Source organism: Fulmarus glacialis, unplaced genomic scaffold (assembly GCF_000690835.1).
Source record: "Fulmarus glacialis isolate BGI_N327 unplaced genomic scaffold, ASM69083v1 scaffold18653, whole genome shotgun sequence".
In the NCBI taxonomy this organism is placed as follows: Eukaryota; Metazoa; Chordata; class Aves; order Procellariiformes; family Procellariidae; genus Fulmarus; species Fulmarus glacialis.
In genome coordinates this window covers 2,622-25,156 of record NW_009203770.1, presented here as the reverse complement: position 1 = coordinate 25,156, position 22,535 = coordinate 2,622, and the positions used below count along the sequence as shown (strand labels likewise).

The window sequence follows — 22,535 nt, the reverse complement described above, 5'->3', positions numbered from 1 at the left end:
AAAGATGAAAAGTTCATCATCGTAAGTAACATTAATAATTTTAAAGCAGCAGGCTCATATAACCTGTACTAAAGAGCTCTAACAGAACTGTCAAGAGAGATCTCATTTGTAATAACTCCTGGCATTTCAGTGAAATTTCAGAAGACTCATATATTGTGCCAATGTTTAAGGAAAGAAAATTAATTAAACAGAGCAAGCAGGATGACCCAGCTAGCTGTGTTATGGTTAACGTGACACCAGTCCCAAGTAGTACAGTACAAAAGCTGATACTTAGCCAGGTAGTAAATAAGTCAATAATTGGCAATAATTTTTGTTTTTATCAACATTCTCTTGTTGAAAAATCCAATTTAATTTATTGATAAAGATTGTAAGTCTGTTTCCTACAGATTAGTGTAGGAACATATTTCACAACGTATTTCACAAAGCATTTGATTACCATTGTGACATTTTGCTAAAGATCTTAGTTGAGTCTAGTGTCACTAAATACAGAGAAATTTCAGTTGTCTGGGCCAGTGTCGGTCCAGAAGCAGGGCATTTGCTTTTGAGCTGTGATGCATAGCAGGCACTTACCAAATCAGGTCAGCATTAGCTGGGGATGTCTGCAATCATAGAATCATAGAAGAGTTTGGGTTGGAAGGGACCTTTAAAGGTCATCTAGTCCAACCCCCCTGCCGTGGGCAGGGACATCTTCAACTAGATCAGGTTGCTCAGAGCGCCGTCCAACCTGACCTTGAATGTTTCCAGGGATGGGGCATCTACCACTTCTCTGGGCAACCTGTTGCAGTGTTTCACCACAGTCATCAGTAACTTCGATCTTTCTTTTCCCTGGTTCACCTTCACGGTGTATTGTAGTCTAATTTTTAGTGATTTGTGTTATTTTTAATTTTGCTTTATCTGAGTTATCCTAGCCTTTTTGTAAATGTAAAATCACTAGTGATAGCATTTCTGAGTGACAGAGAGATTGTCTAAGATGGAAATTACTGTGAGTATAAAGCAGCTAGACAGAGCAAACAGTGGCTTAGGAAGATTGGTCTATTCACATGAAGGTTTTGTAATACAACGAAGTTCAAAGCAATAAGCCTAAGAGCTAAGATCACAGTTCATACCTCTGGGACCAGGGAGCTGTATAGTGGAAAAGAGTAATGCCAAGAAAAAATGAGGAATTCTAACACATGGACACTGGAGGCATGCAAATAATCAGAATGATGCTCTTGTAGACAAAGGCAGTGCAATTAGGGAGAAGTGTGTAGAGAGGCAGGCACGTGGTGCTTTCTCTGTAGGTCACCCTTACACTGTCACGGAGTACGGCTTTGATTTGTACAATTTAGGGAGGATATTCATGACTGCAGAGAAGAACTGTATGATTTAAGGAGAGAGGGAATGTCTTATAATGACATATGTAAACTAAATAGAGCTAAGATAGAGCTAATTGCTAAGAAGCAATTTGATCTAATGTATATGCTGCTGAGCAGAAAAGCAATGCTGAATACTGAAGAACTCTTTAATACAACAGGCAAAAAAACAGTGGCTGAAAGCTAAAACAACAAATGTTAAATTAGGGATAATCGTTAACACTGAGGAAACAAATTATCAGGTGCATTGGACAATTCTCCATTATTTGGAGTTTTAAATCAAGACTGAAAGTCTTTCTGGATGGTAACTTGTATTTGAATAAAACATATCTGGATCAATGAAAGAATGACCAAGAGATGTGGGGCAATTTCTGTGCTAAGGACAACTGCGTAGGTCTTGACTTTTTAGCTTAGAAAAGAGATGACCTAGAGGAAGTATGGTAGCCCTGAAAAATTATTGGGGTCACAAAAGAGTTAAATCGTTTGCTTAGGGTACATCATGAGTCAGTGGGAAAGTTATGAATAGGAGCAAAATGGTCTTGGTCCCTTAGCTGCTGTAGGATCCAGTGCAGTAACCAGTCTCATGGGTCATCCTGAAACTAAGCATGGAAGAATTGTTTGTTCAGAGTGGTTTCAAGAGTAATTTAACCAGAGCAAAGAGAATAAAGTGGAATGGGAAGAAAAAGAGCAGAGACACAGGCAGAGACAATTGTGCTATACTTAACAAAGAACATTAAAGAAATCTTTGGCCATGGTGGTACAGAAAAAATTGGTGTTACGGCAGAGGGAGGCGATAATTAATTCTTGAATTTTGATCACAGCAAAATAAAAAGCAGGAAAATTTCTGCTCTGATTCAGGTGCAATAAAGAAGGACAGGAAAGAATGGAGTTAGTGAAATAGGGGGAAAAAGAACTGTCAGAGCTTTACAGAAGACCAAATTTTTGTTCTTTTTTTTTCAAACAGTAGAACTGACAAATTGAGTTAACACAAAATACAGATGTGGCAAAGTATCATTCTAAAAACAATTCAGTGCTGGTAGGAATTAGCCCATTGTTAAATATACTGAGAAGCTGGTTGGAAGCAGAGCATGACCTAATGGGTCTAGCATTACTATTGCAGCTGTGTGAAACCATTCAAATAAATAAACAGCCCAGTGAAGAAAGTGTGCTGGATTTTTAAGATTCTCCTAGTTTAACAGGCTGTGCCAAGTCATTGTTTTAACTGTGGGCCAGCTCCTTAAATGCTGTAAGGTGCCTAGCTCCATAGCAAGCACTGAGATGATGCTGATTTTCACAATTCAGTAATCTGATCCCCCAAATTAAATCCTTCTCATGGTTGCCCTGGTGATACCACTATAAAAGGCTGTACAGAATGGCACAGACCTGTCCACTCTGCAGCGATATCAGAGGGCGTATGGATGCATAATTGAAACCACAATTTCATTCATCCTTACCTGATGAGTCCCTCTGGGACTGGTGCAAATTTTGGTTTTACTTTGACCGCAACAGTGATGCTGGGAAGCAGAATTACTGATGGGAGAAACCTGATTGGGGCCCTCCCTGACAGTTCCATTTGTCAGAGATCATTCTGTTTGGAATCATTCAGTGGGATTAATTGCACTCAAAATCATGCTTCAAATTCATATTGTAGGAGACTTTTGTACTGCTGTTGTTTAAAGTAAAAGCCCAGAGCAACAGACTGTGCATACTGTATACTGGCAATATATGGATCCAGGGATTTATCTAGTACACCACAATCCCTGTTTTGCACGAATGTTTTTGAAATACAAAATAAATACATTTTCAGTAGTCAGTAGCCAGGATCACTGTTGTATTTCTGCCTGCAGCATTTCTTCTTTGTCTGAGCAGAGCCAGGCACACAGGAACTTGTGACAGGAGTGCTGTGTGCCTGTGCTAATGAAGGGTTTGGGTTGAAGATTTGGTGCATTACTGGCATGGCCTTCCATGAGGTCTCTAGTTCTCACTGTTCCACTTTAAGTCAGCAGGAGCTGCCTGTGCCTCTCCTCTTTGAAAGTCAACCCCTAGATGTTACCTTCAGGCTTCTAGCTGTTCAGTTCAAGTCACAAGATCACACCTGTGCTAACCTGTCCGGGAGCTTTGTGATGCAGATGCAAAAACATCAGAGAAAGATTAATATAACCAGCCATTGATTTATTATGTTCTAGGAAGTAAGGATAAAGCAGGCTGGCTTGATGCCCTGAGCCCAGCTTTCACGACGATTTCTCTTGTCCTGACATACATCCACCAGCATTTATCTTGTCTGTTCCCCTTCCTCTCCCTTTAGTTTCTCAAACTTCAGGAGTTTCTTTTGGCAGGCACGCTCCTCGCTGCTGCTGATGCTGGAGCTTTCCTCTGAGCTTTCGGGTAGGATATACTTGATTGCCATCATGTCCTTCTTGTTCATTTGCAAGCAGAGGCAGGAGGATTCGCTCACCTTAAATGATGCCCCCCACATATTCTGGCACATGTCAGTCCCATTTGCATACATCTGTGTGTCAAATAAGAAATGCATCATTACATTTTAAAAAGAATTGAGCAAAAATCAATTTGTATTAAATTGATAAATATTTATAACATTTTAAAAATTGGTACTAGATTATAAAAAAGCAGCCTGCAGTCATCCACTGTCTTGCTGTGTGCCATGCTTCATCACTTCTGAGATATCTTAAAATGTTATCCAGTCCCACAACTGGCAAAAGAGATTTGGCTGTTGTGAGAGCAAGTGATTACACAAAGTGCAAAGTGATCAACAGCCAGCCCTGGGGCTGACATCCCAGCTAGCTTTCTGGGTCTGACAGACCAAAGTTGTGTTGTGAGAGCCTTGTAGCATGTCTGGACACTCTGACATGTCTCGGGATCTGAGTAGTGCTGAAAGCGCCAGACTGAGTGTTTTGAATACAGGAATCTTTATATCTACAGGCTAGAGACAGCCCAGTGGAGTCACAGCTCCATGGGATCTTACTGTGCCTGCTGCAGTGTACATCGTGACCAGGCAGGGCCTCACAGACAAAGAGAAGGGACATAACTTAGAAACTGCTTGAAGACAAGAAGTTTTCTTCAAGCCTCCAAAGTGCTGTGTCCAGTGGTGCAACGGCCTTTCTTGGTCAAGAAATTGTAAACTGCAGCTTCTTGCACTCTCTGCAAGTGAATCTGTCCCGTTCTTGATAGTACATTGTTTTGTAAGGCCTGTGTCATAGGACTTGTACAGTCGCACAATAGAGATATTTCTTGCTTGCCAAGCTCACATTGTGACAACCTTACGTCCGCCCAGCTTGAGTTTGCCTAAAGAGTATTAGCTTAGGAATTATCATGTCCAGCCACAGAGTGGGCAGGATATACACTTTATCTTACCTGCACTTCTCACATGTGTTTGTGGTTGAAGTTCAATCTTTTCTGTTTCTGTAAAGGAAGCTTTACGTACTCCCAGAAGCAAAACTAAGAATGAAGTTGGGGCTGGGGGTGATGGCAGGAGTATTGGGAATTAAGGAGTGGGAGTGTTAACGACTGAAATAGCGAACCAGGCAGCAGGACTGCTCCGCTCCATTACTGACTGATTCACCTTGACCGTGTCACCAGCATTTCTCTGAGGGAAGCTGTGTTTCATCTGTAATAGTACAAGCGGTCCTTGCTGATTCTTTAATCCTACAGTGTTTCTCTTGGTGCTGTAATTTCTGGATGGTGCGCTGGTTTACCGTCATCACCAGCTCATATAAAGATCTGACACTGTGGATCTCGGAGAAGGTGCCCTGTTTGTGATTGGGAGATTTCTGCATGGAAGCTGCTCTCTGTGAAAAAAATTAATGATTACAGATTTAAGTCTGTTATGCAGAAGTGGGACTGGGCATCTGTAGTCCTGCAGCTTCTTCTGCTCCACCTATTTTCCACAGCAAGTTCTTCTTATGAGACGTCTCCCTGTCTCCCCACATGCAAAACTATGTTGACCTATACTGTGCAGGAAGGCAGATGAGAAGAAATCATAATCATCGCTTTTGCCTTAGAAATCTGTCCTTTGTGAATAATACAGAGTCCATTCCAAACAGCCCCAAAGACTGTAGTCTGCAAAATAGCTTTTCAGTTCATGCCATCTCTAGCCAGGGCTCACTTCATGGATGCTGCAGTTGCTGGAGGAGGAGTGTGGAGGTTGGCTAGTGCACTGGGAGCAATGCAGGGTCAGAAATTGAAAGGTTGCTGCGTTTAGTTCTCTCCTTGTGTTCTCAGGGATGCAGATCTTAGCTGTTTCTTTCCCACTATTCCTATGTTTTTAAGCAGCTGTAGACATTTTCTTCCAGCTCCTGTACAGTTGCTGGATTTCTACCTGCTTTTAGCTAATCATTCCAGAAAGTATTAAAAGCTGTGATGTGTGTTTTCTTAGGTCTGTATGCAAGAGACATGACTACATCCTATTCTTATGTCCCGCAGGTTCTGTAACATGTATTCATGCTCTTCCACTTGCTAAATTGGTAATTTTATTTTGACCTTGCTCCTAACTCTGCTTAAAGATCAGAGCATAGCCAGAATACTGCAGCAAACAAACAGTGCACACAGCCCATTTACCAAATGTGTCCCTAAATTACTGCAAAGGATTCTGATTCTTCAGCTTGTTGGAAGATGTTCTAGTCTATGCATTAACATTGCTTCGGGAGCACTCAGCTGAGAGAACAGTGACAAAATGTGCCTCATTTTAGCCAGGCTAAAACTGGCTATGATCCATTGTGCATTCTTAATGTTCAGCATTTGTTCCATATTCAGCATTTGTTCCAAATAGTCTCTACAACCACTTGCATATGTCAAATGTAGGGCTGCTGATTGCTCCTCCGTATGAGCTGAGGGAATCAAAAGAAAGTAAGCATCTGTCCACAGTGCTCTGACATTGGAGAACCCTTTGTGCTTCTGGGTAACAGTAACCTTGTTTTCCGTGAGTTGAGTCCAAACCAAGTGAGTCTAGTGTTTGTATATCATGTAGTTTTCATATAGGAAATGTGTTTTTTCAATTTCTCTGAAGAAACTTCATCTTTATTTTTACTTACCATGCAAACCTATTTTTGGTGAAAAACATGGGCAGTTTAGGGTGTGGTTCAATTTAGTTTAGGAATAGCTGTGCCTGGCTTCAAGTGATAAGACCTCTGTATTTGCTGCATGTTTTTCCCTGCAGATGGTATATTTTCTTTAAGAAATAAATACAAGGGAATTAAAGGTTAGAAACTCCTATCTCTGGGCCAGGGACAGTTTGAACAGGGACTGGAGGTTATTTACGGAGATTATAATTTCGTTTTTCACTTCATCTGGAACTACTGATGATTTAGCACATCTGGGAAACTAAGCTGTAAGTTTCCGCAGCCCATTTGTTTTTTGGCCACCTTCCTGAGCGTGATGATTAGTGTCACTTTTGCAAGGCAGACAGCAATCCTGCACTAACTGGACTGTGACTTCCACTTACATCAGTTGCTGAACTGACTTCTGGAAGTACATGCACTTGAATTTAAAACAATGAATCTGGGATCTCTGCAAGCCTTACTACCAGTCCCTAAGCACTACACTTAAATTTCATTTACTTCTGCAGTTTGGACAGCTTTCATGGACTCAGTGAAGTTCAACTGTTAAAAATATTCAAATAAGTGTAGCAGTTTTGAGCTTTATTATATTGCTCTGATGCTAAACTTACTAGAGTCACTAGAAAAAAATCCTACCCGACTTTAAAAAGGTCTCTAGATCACATTCCAGGCAACCTCGTTCCTATAAGTCTTGTCAGTTCTCACTTTATACACTTTTGCTCATAAAATTAGTTATCCCAACCATTAAACCTTCTCAGAAAGATGGGATGAGCTCTCAGAAAGCTTGTCAGTGCTGCTCTTTAACCATCAGAGTTCTAGAGAACGAAGTTAGCTCTGCCTAGCCATTGGCAGACACAATGGAGAACACACACTAGAGATATGATAGGTCTATGGAGAACAAAAGGGAGACAATTAGAAGAATGTCAGGACTTAGGGATTTGGAGGATGGAGAAAGACTTGAACATGACAAGGTAAAATAGAGAAAAGAGCAAAGATGCCTAATAGGCAAGAAAACCTTAAAAATTCCTTAGTGATTTGGGAACTTACATCCCAATTTAAAAAGGCAGAGGTGTGTAAAGCCCCACATTATGTAAGGAACCTTATAAAATGCATCTCAGTGTCTCTGTTGTATGAACAAAGTTCATTTATCTTTTACTTTCTAAACACCACTGTGGTTAAAATATCAGTGCTGCTTGAACTTTTACTTTTGTTTCACAAGTGGTATGAATAGTGATTAATTAAATGTATATATACTTAGAGTAAGCGATCTACATAGATATAAATGTTTTAAAATTTATATACTTAAAAAGTCTGCTGTAGGTATGGCTTGAAACTGCTGCATTAAAAATAATTCACCTGTTGCATTTTACACTCACATATTCAGGAAAAAAAAAAAAAATTCTTACGGCCATTTTTTTCTGCTCCAATTGATCAGGTTTTCTTACCTCACTGTACAGAATACATTCATTCTTACAGTGGTTTTCTCCACTTTCATCCCATTCCCAGTCCGTCAGCCAGTTACGAATACATATGGAATCATCTTTGCAGGCTTCATACCTTCATGGAGATACAGTGGAAGATACAGTTATTTCTCTCACTTTTTTTCAGTGGACTCAGATTCGACTTGTCAAAAAGTCTACGTGGGCTATGCTGGTAACGTGGTACGGTTGCACAGTGCAGCTTAGCAACAGATCTTCAAGAAAGGTACACATTATCTTAGCTTGACACGTACATAAACTCTGAGCTGGCCAGGAAGACCTAAATCCCAATGAAAACTAAACAGTTCACCCGCTACATTTTATATTCACAGGCTTAAGTAAAGGGCTCTTCTGAGGAGCAACACTCATTCATGCAGTGTTTTCTGCTTGGTTATGTTTGCTGATGTTACTGAGTGGAGGAAATACTGCGTGGGAGGGAGTTTCAGGAATGCTGATGTTCAATATTGTGACAGGGCACAGGCACGCTAAGAGTGAACTGTCACTTGAGGGAGATGTGGGGAAAGTTTGTATTTATGAATTAATATGGGAGAGGAAGAATGATATTTCCTGGGTTGCTATGAGGAATGTTTGCTGAAATAAGGAAAATCCACAAACAACAAAATCATATAAAATAATAGGCTGTCAGCATCAGAACAACATTTTCAAAGACATTAAACTTGAAGTGAAGGAGGAAAGATAAGAGTCTTGTAGGGCATAGGGTCTAAAATTTTAAATTTTAAGTTATTTTTAACTTGTAAGCGGTAATGTAAAAAAAAGCCTATAAATGGCCTGGAACAAGTACAGTATGCAACTGACTGGTCTGTGCGATGAGAGATTTCATGACTTACCATTATCCTACATAATTTCCTTCCTTCCTTCCACTTCTTTTTATGTTCTACTTTTTGGCTCTTACCTTTGTTAAGGATCACTTTCTGCAAATCAGTTAACATCTACTTAAATTTAGTCTCAGTGGCTTCAGGTGGACTATTCACACCAGTAATTGAGAGTGCCAAAGCCATCAGGCGCAGCTTTCAAAAAGTTAGCATAGTTCAGCACGGTATTTGTAATTAATGCCTTTGGATATATTTTCTGTTTGTCATTTTTAATCTTCAGGGACATATTTCCAAAACTACTTTGATATCATGAGGGCTGCAGACTTACATTTTAAAATGAAATGTGAGGTTGTCACATGGTCACAGAACTACATGAACTAGACATTGCAGTACATTTGCACATGCAGAAAGGTAAGAACATACACATCTGCAGAACCTTCACATAGGTTTTCTGGGCTTCTTGGAGGGAGAAAGAGCAGTAACAGATGGAGGGTAACCAGGGCCTGAACTAAACAGGTCTGGGGCAGGAGACGCGTATTCTCAAATATGTTCATCCCTGAATCTGCTGCCAGAGGTAGCAGCTCTGCTGGAAATATAGGCTGCAATTTGATAAATTAATACAATGTGACACTAATAGGCAGATCCTACCAGTTTGTACCATGACTGGATTTGGGACCAGGGACTGTAGGAATAATTGGTTTGGTGTTTGTTAGCTGCTGCATGTACCCTGACTGAGAAAGACACACAGAGGTAACTCCCAAGTGACAGCTGTTTCTCCAATGCTAGTCACTTTGCCTGCTTGAAGGCACACCAGTTAAAAGCATCAATGCAAACTTTTTGTTAATCACCACTTCTGAACTCTCCACAGATCAGCATAAGATTCAACAATTAAGCCCTTGATTCTTCAAGCCACATAGGCATGTCCTTTACTTTACGCATGCACTTAAATCCATTGCTTGCCAGCAAAGTCGATCAATATCTACTGTGAGCTGAGTAATACTAGCACTTCCACTTAAAGCAGTTGTGCCCTTCCCACAGTCTTCTTTTTTGGTTTCCTTTTTTATTTGGCTAAGTATTTTTCAGTCTGATGGGTTCCCAGGCCGGGGTTGCTTCATGGCCTTTCAGACAGTGCCGCTGGCACATGGGTGGGGACAGGGAAGGGGAAAGAATGAGCAGCCCTTGGGGCTTAGGAGAGGGCAGAACTGCTTCTTTTGAAATTAGTGTCACCTTCAGTTATACTTTTCAAATTATGAATATGTATTTCAGAGTTTTACTGAACTGGGGCATTCATGCTATGCATCTGGTTTCCCCAGGAATCTGAATGAAATGTTTGTTAAAGTATTTATATTTTTTTTCACTGTTGTCTATTGAATTGTCAAATGAAACGTTTCCTAATTATGATTATTGCCTGACTCTGTTTTTTTATATAAGCAGGTAGCAAGGCATAACTCTATTGTTACAAGTTTTGCTTTATCCCAATGGAAGTCATTATGAAGCTAAATTTATGAAAAATCATGGCTTATGAAAAGTCTGATGTCTGCTGACCAGAGACCCATAAGTGGTTTCTTCAAACATTAATTAAAACCTCTGAGAAACATGAACATAAATACTTAAAAGATCCTCCCTGAACAAACTGGTTCCCTATGCACAATGAGCAGGATATTTTTATTTTAAAGCTTTTTTTCCCCCTCATTTTATATAATTAGCTCTTTCTCTTTTAAAGGGCACAGGGCAGGTGGATTAGAAAATGGCTTGTACATCGGGCTCTTTCAAAAACAATAGTTTTAGGACTAGTGGGAGCAAGGAATCCTAAGACAATAGGAAGAAAAGGAAGGCCCCAAACTAGTCAGATGAATTTCTTTTAAATGAAGTCACTGCTTATTCAGAATCCTCTGCACATTGCTGGCCACAAAGACACACAGTATGCAGCAGGCACACTCACGGCATGTAGAGAAAGTAGGTCACATCACTAGCAGTGCTACAGCACGCTAAAGGGACTCCAGTGAATAGAACATGAAAAAATGTTACTTTAAATCACCAGAAAGAGTGGGAATTCTGTCCAGGCTCTTTTCTAGCCTCAGGCCTTAAGCAGGGTGAGGGAATGGGTTTGACATTGGCATTAGGCAGGCACACAGACTAGCATGCACGGTTAACGGGTCATCATTACATTTTTGATTCAGGCCAGGCATCTATGATGCCAACAGGGGCAATAGATCATTGTTCAGTACTTGTTTAGAGTTGAGCCTACTCTGTGCCAGGAGACTGTACTGGAAAAGGGTCAGTTTTTCCTGTGCAGCAGCTCTCAATCACACACCCCCATACTTTCCAACAACAAAAGTTAAAAATGCTGTCTACCTGGAGGTTCTGGCAATACCCAGGGGACACTGAGGGTTTTGCTATGTAATATTGACCCACCATGTACACTTTGGTATAAATCTCATATATACTAAGCGTGGCTTAAACCAGTTCATAGATGCAAACTAAACTTACAGGGTATATTTTCTTTCATCTTTACACTTTCACTGGATATAGCAATTTGGTGATGACTTTGTATGCTACTTATTTTGGGATACGTTTGTTTTAGATATTGGTATTCTATCGCTTTGCCTGTTGGATCTATTCTAAAGCTCACTGGCAACTCCAATGCTTTAATATCCAAATGCTTTCAAGTTTTGCTAATATTTGGTTCTGAGCTTTGAGATTCTGAGCACTGAGGCAAATTCAAGGTCTCGGTCTTCATCTTCAAGGAGGTCAATAATCTGGATTCAGTTTAGAAGATTACCAAAAATTTAGGAAGGAAGACTGCACAGACAAAGACAAAGACAGACAAATCTGTTCCTGAGGCACATGGAGTTTCCTAACACAGAAATAAAATCCATCACTAGAGGAAACTCCAGGGAAGCTAAGAAATATATCAGCCCTTCTCACTGTCTTCCATTACAAATGCAAGCTATGCTTCTTGTTTCCTTCTCTGGCACAAAGCAATGGAGACATATTTAAAGACAATCCTACCAAAATACTGCACTGCATACATGACTTTGCCCTTGGAGAGAAGATGAGAGTGAAAATGGATCCATGTGTCAGTAATATCCAGGTTGCATAACCGCTAGGGAAAGCACTGTACAGAGCAGTGCAAGAGAACCTGACCATACACTACTGGTTCTGTGCTTCCAAGAAAAGCTCTTTTATAACGTTTTTAGAAGTATTAAAACAGTTTTCTGTGATTTTGAGAGCAGCCTAAGGGATTCAGACATTCACAGTTCATTACTTTCAAGGGATGCTAGCAGTTACAATCCTATAGCGGGAACACAGCCTGTGCTGTTTGTACTATGCTTCACACCAATTTAACCATACAGGCAAGTTACTGTAGTTACTAGGCATAACATTAATATGGTACTGAGATTTATATGACATGATTTAAGATCCAACATCTCATAACGGAGGGAGGCAGGGAGGGAGGCAGGGCGGGATATATGGACCACTGAAAAAATCTCAGTACCCCACCTGGATATAATGCTCCTACCCCAAGACTAAGGACAGACACGTGCTGGGTTGTCCCACTACATGTCATGCACTCAAAAAATAATGTGATTACCTGATGGTATATTTTGGGAAACAAAATTAAATGCTATTATGCTTGCTCATTGCTATTAATATTTTTAGCATTACTTGGCTGCAAGTTTCTCTGAGATTCAGGCTTTTAGAAGTGGTTTTAGAGAGAGGGATGATGGAAGGGAAGAGAAAAGGCCAGGGGTGAAAAATTGAGGAATTAAGATAATTTGTTACATGAATTAATTGAAAACATACAGGAAGTGGCTGCTTTCATGATTTTGTAGTGCATTTTATACATATAAAAGAAATGTATCATATCATGATCAAGTATTTAGATTTAAAATTTAGATTTAAAACTGCATAAATGCTAACTCACAGGCATGGACTTTTCAAAGGGTGGGCAGGCCCTCACTGCTGTTGGTGCCTGTCAACATGGTGAGAGCTCCTCCATCACGTCAGGCACTTCTGATGCCACTGCACTGCATCCTCACGTAGAGCAGGGCAGTGCTGTCCCTGAGTCACTAAACTCTGGCAGACTCCATCCTGCATTCAGCCTGTGTCATTATTATTTTGGGGGTAGTAGCTTAGCAGAGGAAAAAGTAGAGATGGCAAACAAGAAATGAAGACGAAGAACAAGAGAAAAAGCATAAAGGTGGTGCAACACCACTGAATCTTAATGCCACTTGATTGGGAGATCTGTGCTTCATTCACCCGTGGTCCTTGACACCCTGGTAACACAGGCATATTAAAGCTAAATAAAAATACTTTGATAAAAAACTGAACCTACCAATCATCACAAAAGCTTTGACACAGTGGAACAGACTGAATACCAGCAGCATTGCTGGGATGGATCCAGTGAGCAGCATGTGGAGAACACCGGTAAAAGCACTCAATTTTCTTCGTGAAATCTTCACAGCTGTGGTGGGTGAGAAAAGCCACAAATAAGCCTGTTTCTTAGCATCAAGGCTATAGCCTGAGTTTTCTAGGCTTGCTTTGATGTGGATGCAATACTACACATTAGGAGAAAAACATAGAAAAGCATCCTTTTGCCCTGTTAGTATCTAGGTTCCAAACTCATTCCTTTGGCATTGTGTACAGACGCTGACCGTGCCATTACCGTAGCCAGCTAAAGAGCGCACAAATGATTCCATGCATATTTCAGCCCTATTTGTGTGAGCTTTCTGTAAACTTTTGAGGTCTTGAGTTTTCCTGGCAAGAACAATTCCAGGCAATAGTGAAATATAGTTTAAAACTATAGTACAAAACTACTTCTGTGCTGTAGCCTCATGGTTTCACTAATCTTTAGATTCTCCCACAGCCCAGCTGAAGTTACTTAAAAACGCATACTGTTGCTGCTCTTCTGGGAGTGGCAGGCAATAGCTCTTACTTTTGCACATCTGTTTTTGCTTAATTGTTTTGTACTTTCATTCTTTTATTTCTATAACTTGCCATGTTTTACGGCTCTAACATCTAATGGGGTACTAAAAATCTTAATTATGAAGACATTCTTCGTGGTTACAAAACCCACAGGACTACAAGAATTTTTATTCTAAATATTCAGACGTTTCATTTCTGGACTCTTGTCCATTTTGTTTGCGAGATTAAATAATCTAGTTGATCTGCTTTCTAAACAAAGGAAAAAGCCTGGTAAGTGATGGTTGCTTTGGAGAGCTACAGAGGTGTGGTGTGGTTGTTACCTACTGGGTTTATGACTGCTTTGCATTGCTAGATCTGGTTCTGTCCTGAAAGCAAGCCTGAAAAAACATAACTCTTTCTTGATGAAGTGGCATAAATCCTTCTGCACAAATAGTATATACTTAGGGATTCATGAGCTTTTGTAAGAGGAGAAGAAGAAAAGCCAGTCGTTGGTCAGGTATAGAGACAAGATGATGGGAACTAGGCTGGGTGCCATAATCTCTAGGGCAACCTAGGGACTGTCCATCAGCAACTCTAGGGGGAGTTACCATTAGCTGTGTGGCTGCTACAGCACAGATCTATTGAACCAGGACACAGACAATATGAAAGCTGACTTACAATTTACTGAGCTGCCCACATCTGTTCCAGTAGCTGTTGTTTACTTTAATTACTGGGGAATGAGCCAATTGCTCTGTGAAGTCTGCATGGCAACAGGAAGCTGTTAGGAATGAAACAGAGATCTTGCAATAAGGATTTTCTTTAATACTGTATTTGGAAGACTCAAAATGTAAGATGAATCTGTTTTGATCCATAACATGATAAAGTCTCTTAGTACTAACTAGAGGATATACTCAAACTCTTAACATTTTTGATTTTGGAAGTAGCACTGTAAATGCTAAGTGACATGGGCTGGTGTCAACAGTGCTTTGTCAAGGTGTGCCCAGAGAGCCCCCAGAATTTTACTAGTGTTCTGCCAGATGTTATATCCTGAAGGATACTAACTTTGAAAGCTACCAAACATAAAAAGAGAGTTGAAGAAATGTAATAAATACTATACTTTGTTCACTATAGAATTTTGATTCCAACCTTTCCCATTTGGTGTCTGCTACAATTAATTAATTTTTATATTTAATCACAATAAACCAAATTCATCTTTGCTGTAACTTTTTTAAGCAGATGGAGCTACAAGAAAAGTAAACTGCATCAGAATTTTAAAAATATTTTAAATAATAAATGAAGTCAATGAGAGTTTTGCAGTTGACTTTGTTAAGAACCAGAATCTTACTCTTGGGTTGCATGCAGCAAAATGCCAAGAAGGAAGCTTTTCAAATGCAACATGTACTGCATGTTATATATTTTTGAGAAATTAAGGGAACTGCCAGAATAATTAGTGTGTACAAAGCTGTACTTCTAGATTATATTTGGCAAAAATTAAACCACTCTTACATTTAGAGTACAGAGTGCATTCATGCATATTTGCCTCAGGACTTGGCTTCAGTTTGTGGGTGTCCCCTTCCAGACATCCATATTTTTGGCAGGTAGATGACATTATGACAGCAAAGAGGGTGACAGCAAACCTCAGCATTGTTGTTCGGTTCTTTTTCCTGTATGGAGAGAAGTCTTTATTTATATCCTTTATTTCTAGGAGAAGCCATAACATTGAAAGGAAGGACTGCTTTAAAAAAGCTACATTTGTAACCAAATAAAATACGCTCAGCAAAGATGCACACATAAATATTAAGACACACATTCTCCCTTTCTCTTTGCTTATATCTGAACACTTATACTCCTGCTACCTATTTTTGAGGTTCAGTGGCAAGTGATAAAAGCCACCAATAGTTCAGGCTATTTATGAAAACGTTATAATTTTCAGTATTTAAGAAAATTATTTTAAATTTCTTACAGTGACCTGAATTTACCTTTGAACCCTTCCAAGAGACATTCCTCTGCTTCACTAGATTTGAAGAAAAGATTGATTAGTTCTAAAACTTGCAGAGTTGTTCTGCACACTTGGAAATTACACATTTAATACAACTGCAAGTGAGCTAGTAGTGGTCAGCACCTGAGCTGGATAAATGAGATTGATAACTTGCTTTTGTTGAGGCTATGCTAGTTTATACTTAAGAATCTGATGCATTATTTTCTGCTTCTTTTGTAGAGTTCTGTCAAAAATGCAAGGTAAAAATGTTCTGTCTGTAAGACTAAAATTTTTCTAAGCACAGACTACAGATTAGTGAGCTACATAGATAAATCTAGAACCTGTTACATAAATCAAAACCTGTTACTTTATGCATGTTATTAATTTAACCCTTCATTCTTTAGTTAAATATTCCTGTTATCTTTTTGGAATAATTTTGCCTGAATAAGGACTGCTGCTCCTCTATGTACCTAGACTTTTCAGATATAAAGGAAACAACATGTTACAGAAGAAAACTGTCTCTCCAGTTTCTCAGTAGTTTCTCACCTTTTTTGCTATCCTTCTGGGTGATACTTCTCCCTGGAACAGGAACACTGTAAATGGCTTTTCTCATTTTCCACTTTATATACCTACCATCTGGCATCAGTGCTCCAGAATTTGTTTGCCCTGGAAGAGTTCCATGACCCTTCGGAATGCTAACATAGATTTATCTCAAAAGCAGATGCAATGACCAGCACATAATGCCCTTTTACTGCTTGCAAAAGTCGACATGATAAAGAGGAAAGTACAAACATAGGTTAGAATTAGAAAAACAGCAGCTCTCCTATATACCAAATACAACGAACACCCCTGCCTGATTTTTCAATGATTCCTTATATTATTAATTATTAGATTCATTTCTACAACAGTTTCATGGGGCTTTTATCACAGATGAGGACTTTACTGAGACATTAAAAACCACGCTTCATATTTGACTGGCTTAATTTTGACTATAGATAACAATGGCTTCCTTGGCTTACACAGTAATTTTACTGCAGCCCCTGGAAGAGAATCCACATCTCCCGATTGCCAGGTCTTTGTTCTTTGTTCACAAGATCCCTTTAAAACCTGCTGCCGTTTGCTCTGGTTGCTCTATCCACCTTATATGTACTCTCCAACCAGTGTCACAAGCACTACAAGGAACTGTTGCTTGTACCATTGATAGTGATTCCTGATTGCATTTCATTGTGAGATCTGCTTTCTGCAAAGAGGATTCTGCATCTGAACGTAAACCATTGCATAAGGTAGACATGGTGATTACAAATAGTTGCACTTACTTTCATAGATCAAATCTCGTTGAGTACTGTAAAGAGCAGTACTACTCACTACCTTGCAATTATTTAGATGCATAAGGAAAGTAGCATCTGTTGTTTCTGTGTTTAAAACAGAACACTGGTTTGTCAGATAAAACTCTGGGACCATTATTTACAAACCTTTTCTGCTTGAAAAAACAAACATCGGCACAGTGGAAGTGCGGAATGAATCTCATTGAGCAAACTCACTGAGCATAATAATAAAACAATCTCTATAAGCTATAAGCACTGATTCCTACCCTAGCTCTAGTAAATGCCTCAAGGCAGAAGTGTTGCTGGCCTAAAAAGAGCCATTTCCAGATCAGTGGAAACTGAGCGATTTTTGTGTTCCAGAATGAATTTAATTAAGGCAAGTTTAAAGAATGAATTTAATTAAGTTTAAAAAGGCATAAAGTAACTATAGGAGAAACTGAAGTAAATCTAATGGCTTATTACCCATGCCTTCACCTCATGTGGCTTGATCGAGTGTTGGCTGAAGTTAATGGAGCTCCTTGCTGATTTGTAATGTAGAGGATTCGTGCATCCTGCTCGGCACTTGGATCTGTGTATTCATGCAAAGTAAAGACCACTGTATAATATGAACACTCACTTTCAACATTGTGATGAGTGGATGGACTAGCCAGCCTGGTAAAAAGCACGGAAATAGTACATGCTCTGTGCCTTACTGCTTGGTTTGCATAAAATATATGCAGGCTTGTAAAGGTGTAAGGATGCCAGGAGGTTTCTTGTAATGCCTCTGTTCACTGAACTGACATACAAATTATATTAAGCTATAGGAAACTGGGATCTCTTTCAGGCTTTGCGTATGAGCCAAATGGGACCACTTGCTGGGAGATTAGGCAGAGTTTCTAGCAGCAGGAAGGAAAATTGTCATATGTTTGTGATTTCTCAGACTTGGCTTTGGTTAGCAATACATGTAAGCAGGCTCAGGCTCAGGAGGTTTTAGAGATCTCAGCTATACATCTTCATCACCTGAGAAATGAATCTTGATTCTTTTTTATTGAAGTATTCTCTGACTAGTTATTTTGTGTGGTCTTATACTGAGAAATTCCTTAAAGGAAGTTTCTTACTCCTTCCCATACTTGAATGGGTAATTTCTCTTTATTTGTTAAAATTGAACTTATTTTCAAGTACTCAGTGATGTTCTTGTACTTTTAAGACTCCTACTGCCATTTAATTTTAACATTAATATCAGTGCCCTGTAACTTCTATTCATCTTTTCAAGAGCTAGAGTTAAGGCACGCATGATGTTAAGAGAAAGAGTTAAAGCATGCGTGATGTTAAGATATTGCCACAGACAGCAATTCAGGCACCACAACATTAAATTATTATTATTGTTATCATCTGATGATCTAATTGGTAGTGGCCTATGATGCTAGTAAAAGTATGCATCTATTCCAAAACCACAAACACTGCTATACTAGGTCTCAAGAACCATCTACCTGAGCAACTTCCCTCTGGCAAGAGCCATTAGCAGAAAATTAGGGAAAAAAATGTTTAAAAAATAAAGCTAGTTGCTAACTTCCCAGCTTCTGGCAATCAGTTTAGTAACTATGTCAACTGACATCTCCTAACTCAACGTAGCGATTCCTTTTTTGTGAGTCAGATCTCTTTAATGGCTGAAGTAAGCTTCTACAGTTTTATACTCTTGGTAACTCTGCAAAAACCGATGTGGTTAAGGGAAAAATTGTTTGCGCTTCCAACCAGTGACAATTGCCAGATCCATTTCCCTTCTTGGCATCCTGAAAATGTAACAACAGTGTGACCGGAGGGAGACGGAGCTTCAGGAGCGTAAATTAGAGCATTTGGCCTGTTATAGCTTTATTATAGATGGCAATGTGTGCTAATGAAATGAATCTGTTTGTTCCTCATATCTCAGTGTGAGCCTGCATGCTCAGAAGTTGGAAGTGTTTTTCTCGTTAACTGTAACAAGAAATGTAATTAGGAGCGCAGATTGTTATCTAATTTAGTGTCATTCCTGAAGCTCCTTTGCAGAACTGCATTTAAAGTTGCAACAAGGGCACGTTATTTGATCATCAGTTAAGTATATATTCTTGACTTTCATTATGTTAGACTTCAGAACCAAGAGTTCGTATTCATAAGTCTCTCTGCTGAATGTATCATGTCACAAGTCAAGCTGAATGCTAAAGGAGACACTCCAGATGGACTGAGTCTGGCACTCCTGACTCTTGGAAAAAAAAGCTGAGGTCAAATCTTAATGCTGCTGAATTTAAGGTGTGATTTGTTTCTGTTCACTTTGGTGGGGCTGGGATTTCTCCTGGGATTTATTTTGTCTGTGCAAGGAATACATCATGGCACAAAGTAAGGCTTACTTGCTTTATTCGAGTACACAAATGTTGCTGAGCTAGTTCTCCAACCGGGCACAGGAATGACAAAAGCACCAGTAATTTTATATAACCAAGAGAGTGAGTCAGTGGGAAAAAAAAACCCAGATATTTTAATGATTTTAGGTTTAAAAAGCAATCACAACCCCAACAACAAAATTATCATTGTAAAAATGTTATTTTAAGCTCCACGTTAGGTTTTTCAAAATTAAAGGGGACAAAAACCTACTTATTTTAGCTTATTACTGAGTTGAAAGCACCTCTTGAAAGCATAACTGAATGCTCTTCCTTTGCCCTAGTCTTTCATTTGCCTTTCACATTCTGCTAGTCTGTTACTGTGAGGTTCCTTGAACCACTAACAATTATTGTTATTTTTTCTACAAAGAATGGGCTTTGGTTTGGATAGCTACTGACTGTGCAATGTGATGTGGGCTCTCACAAGTGACAAAGAAAATCTGGGTCCACATTGACCTATACTCCAGAATTAACCAACTGCAATCTTGTTTCTAATTTTGACTATTAATATATGATTGAATTTTCTAAAATCACTTATGAATTATTAATTTCTTCTTAGGAGAGTATGAATATTTTTTTTTTATTTACACTTTTATTATGGGTATTTATTATTTGTATAGAAGTAATGCCTACATGTCCCTGCATAAAGTTGTGATGTAATGTTTTAAAGTGTTTGATGCCAATACTGGGTTATGGATGGCCATGTCTCACAGCCCCCTTTTCTGCCCTGCTCTTGTACTGCCCCTTTCCCTCCACTGTGCAGGCACAACCCAGGTGGGGTCGTACACCCAACCAGATCTGATCCAGCAAAAAGAAATCCAGGACTTCCCCCTGCCTCCAGTGTTTCTAGTCAAATCAATTTCAAATTTCAGTTCATAGCACAGATGTAGAAAAGTTGTGTTGCTGTGAGGAAAGGGTGGTATATCACAATGAGAGAGACAAATAGGGGAGGGTAGGACTGGCAGTACTTTCAGTCAGAACTGCCAACATCTAAGCCTCATTGTGTTAGCATTCTGTTTATTTTTTTAATTGTTATGTTACACCTTGTAATCAAAATTAAGAGCTGACAGGTCTGTAAAGAAAACAAATAATGCAAGCACAAGGTAACAGTGAGATCATACTGGTCAACATATTAAAAGGCGGTGACTGGAAACCACCAGATTAATCATTGCTGAGCTTTTCCTGTTGTATCACAGCAGGGATGAATTTTAAGGAGGACACAGTTGAGGTCCATGTAGTGTCTCTGCAGGCATCTCTGAGGAGTGACTCCCATATGTGTCATATTAGTTCTAGATAGCTTGACTCATTGCCCTGTGATGAGTCTGTGGTTAGAAAATTGACCACAAGACTCATGGAAAAGGTATTTTTTCCCGAAACCTTTCTTTACATTGTCCCCTATCTCTCTGCATCCCTCAAATGGCTCCCCTCTCTGTTGTATCAATCAAAAACTGCTTTCACTTCCACCTCCCTTCTCAGTTTATCTATGCCCTTTCCTTCTGTTCTCTTTCAATACAGACACGTTAAGTCTCTTGAAGTGTCCCGATGCCAGCCTCCACTGTCCACCTGTTGGATTTCCATGGCTTGCTTTCTTGTGTTTGTCATCTCATATTTGGGAGGTATTTCTATAAGTAGCAGTAAAACTATGTGTGATCTTTGCCCTAGTCCTCCTTAAAACTCATCTTTGTTTGGGTGCCCAAAGAGAGGGTGACAAGAGTTAGGATCTGATGCCACTCTTGCTGGCCAGCATCTCTCCATTCCCCATGTGCTTTCTTTTCTGGACCTTTCAGAAATACACACAAATATGCATATTTATATGCATATGTAATTTGTACTGTGTTAACACCTAGGGTTAACAGCTCAACTGTGGCAATTGCTGTACAATCAAGTCCAAGCTGACAGTGAAAGCAGCATATTCACTGCTTTCTGTCTCTTTCTGTCTCTCTAAAGCTGTAATATATTTGATGAGCTTTTGTTGCTAAGAAGTGCTGTTAATTTAGCTATTGCACTAAGCTCTCCCTAAACCTCACAGCCATACTTTTAACTTCTGATATATATTTGCATATTTACATCTTCTACTTCCTTATCAGATGTAAATATGATATCTAGAACAAGGTTACCACCATGCAAAGCTGTCACTTTGACATACTGCATCACTGCAAACAAGGATAAATGTCCTTCATGGTATATAAAGAAGGCAAATAACAACTGGAAAGCAAATCATATCCAGTTAGGACTGGACTTTTGTTATATATAGATCTAGCAGTTGCCATCCTGGACCAGGTTGTCAGTTGGTTTACTTCATTATTCTGTCCCTGAGACTAATAGTAGTAGTTTCCAGTGAAGATGCACTGGAATAACATACTGTATAATATACTTTCATGGAATAACCTGCCTGTAAGAAATTTCTTCCTAATCCTCCTTAATTCAATGATTAGCTTGTGCCCTGAAACATAAGTGTTTTTATCCTTCCTGTAAAAAGTCCTCATGTAACTATGAGTATTTTTATTAATTACATGTCTAATGCAGAACTTAAATAGCGGACCTCACTAGATTCAGATAATGAGTAAATTTTGCCTAGATTGTGTCAAGGTCCCAGATTTACTAATTCTCCTGCATTCTCTTGGAAAATCCTGTATTTCTAACCATTTCCCTGGAGCTTAGGGGTGGTGGTGGGAGCTGTGCTCTATGGCTGCAGTTCTCAGCTGTGCAGGCAGCATGCATTGCTTGGCTAGCCTGGCAGAGCTGGGATTGGTGTCTTGCTTTTTGCTGAGTAAAATGAGGCATCATTCTAGAAAAAGTAATTGATTAGTTTTAGTCAAAGCTTTTCCTAGCAAATCTCACTCTTCCTGCAGTTCACGTAACTACTTTTTTACCCTTATTTTTTATTTTGCTCATGACTGGTATTTAGTTGTGTCACGCCGGTTTTTTTTGTGAATCTTGAAAAAAGCATGCTGTCACAGGGGTGAAGTTAGGGAAATAGCCAGGAGTCATGGTGATGACATTCAACCTGTATAATTACTTGTCATTACTGACATTCTAGGCAGGTATAGTACAACATCCCAAAGTACCATGCCGTCTTCAGGTACTGCGTATTGCTGATTGCCAAACATCAGTATTGCAGTGTAAAGACCAAAACTTCTCTGTGAATACCATTAGAACGGGGTCACTAACAGAAGGTGCGTGACAGCTTAACATGCAGAAC

At 39.4% G+C, this 22,535-nt stretch overlaps 1 protein-coding gene across 1 annotated transcript; it reads right to left on the bottom strand.

Moving 5' to 3' along the window:
* Nucleotides 1–3,503: 3,503 nt before the first annotated feature.
* Nucleotides 3,504–15,301, bottom strand: LOC104070457 (riboflavin-binding protein {ECO:0000303|PubMed:19416692, ECO:0000312|EMBL:BAH22358.1}). The gene is made up of 5 exons (XM_009574764.1): nucleotides 15,150–15,301; nucleotides 14,322–14,421; nucleotides 13,075–13,203; nucleotides 7,870–7,981; nucleotides 3,504–3,861 (listed from the first exon to the last, which is right to left on the bottom strand). The coding sequence occupies exons 1-5, from the start codon at nucleotides 15,286–15,288 to the stop codon at nucleotides 3,625–3,627; spliced, it is 717 nt and encodes a 238-aa protein (XP_009573059.1). The 5' UTR covers nucleotides 15,289–15,301; the 3' UTR covers nucleotides 3,504–3,624.
* Nucleotides 15,302–22,535: the final 7,234 nt, after the last annotated feature.

Bases quoted from the DNA above. Each gene is read 5' to 3' on its own strand.
- LOC104070457 (XM_009574764.1), bottom strand. From the start codon at position 15,288: ATGCTGAGGTTTGCTGTCACCCTCTTTGCTGTCATAATGTCATCTACC. The intron at 13,204-14,321 runs GTAAGTCAGCTT...CACCCACCACAG, and splicing joins TGTGGGCAGCTCAGTAAATT to CTGTGAAGATTTCACGAAGA. The intron at 3,862-7,869 runs GTAAGAAAACCT...TTTGACACACAG, and splicing joins AATGTATTCTGTACAGTGAG to ATGTATGCAAATGGGACTGA.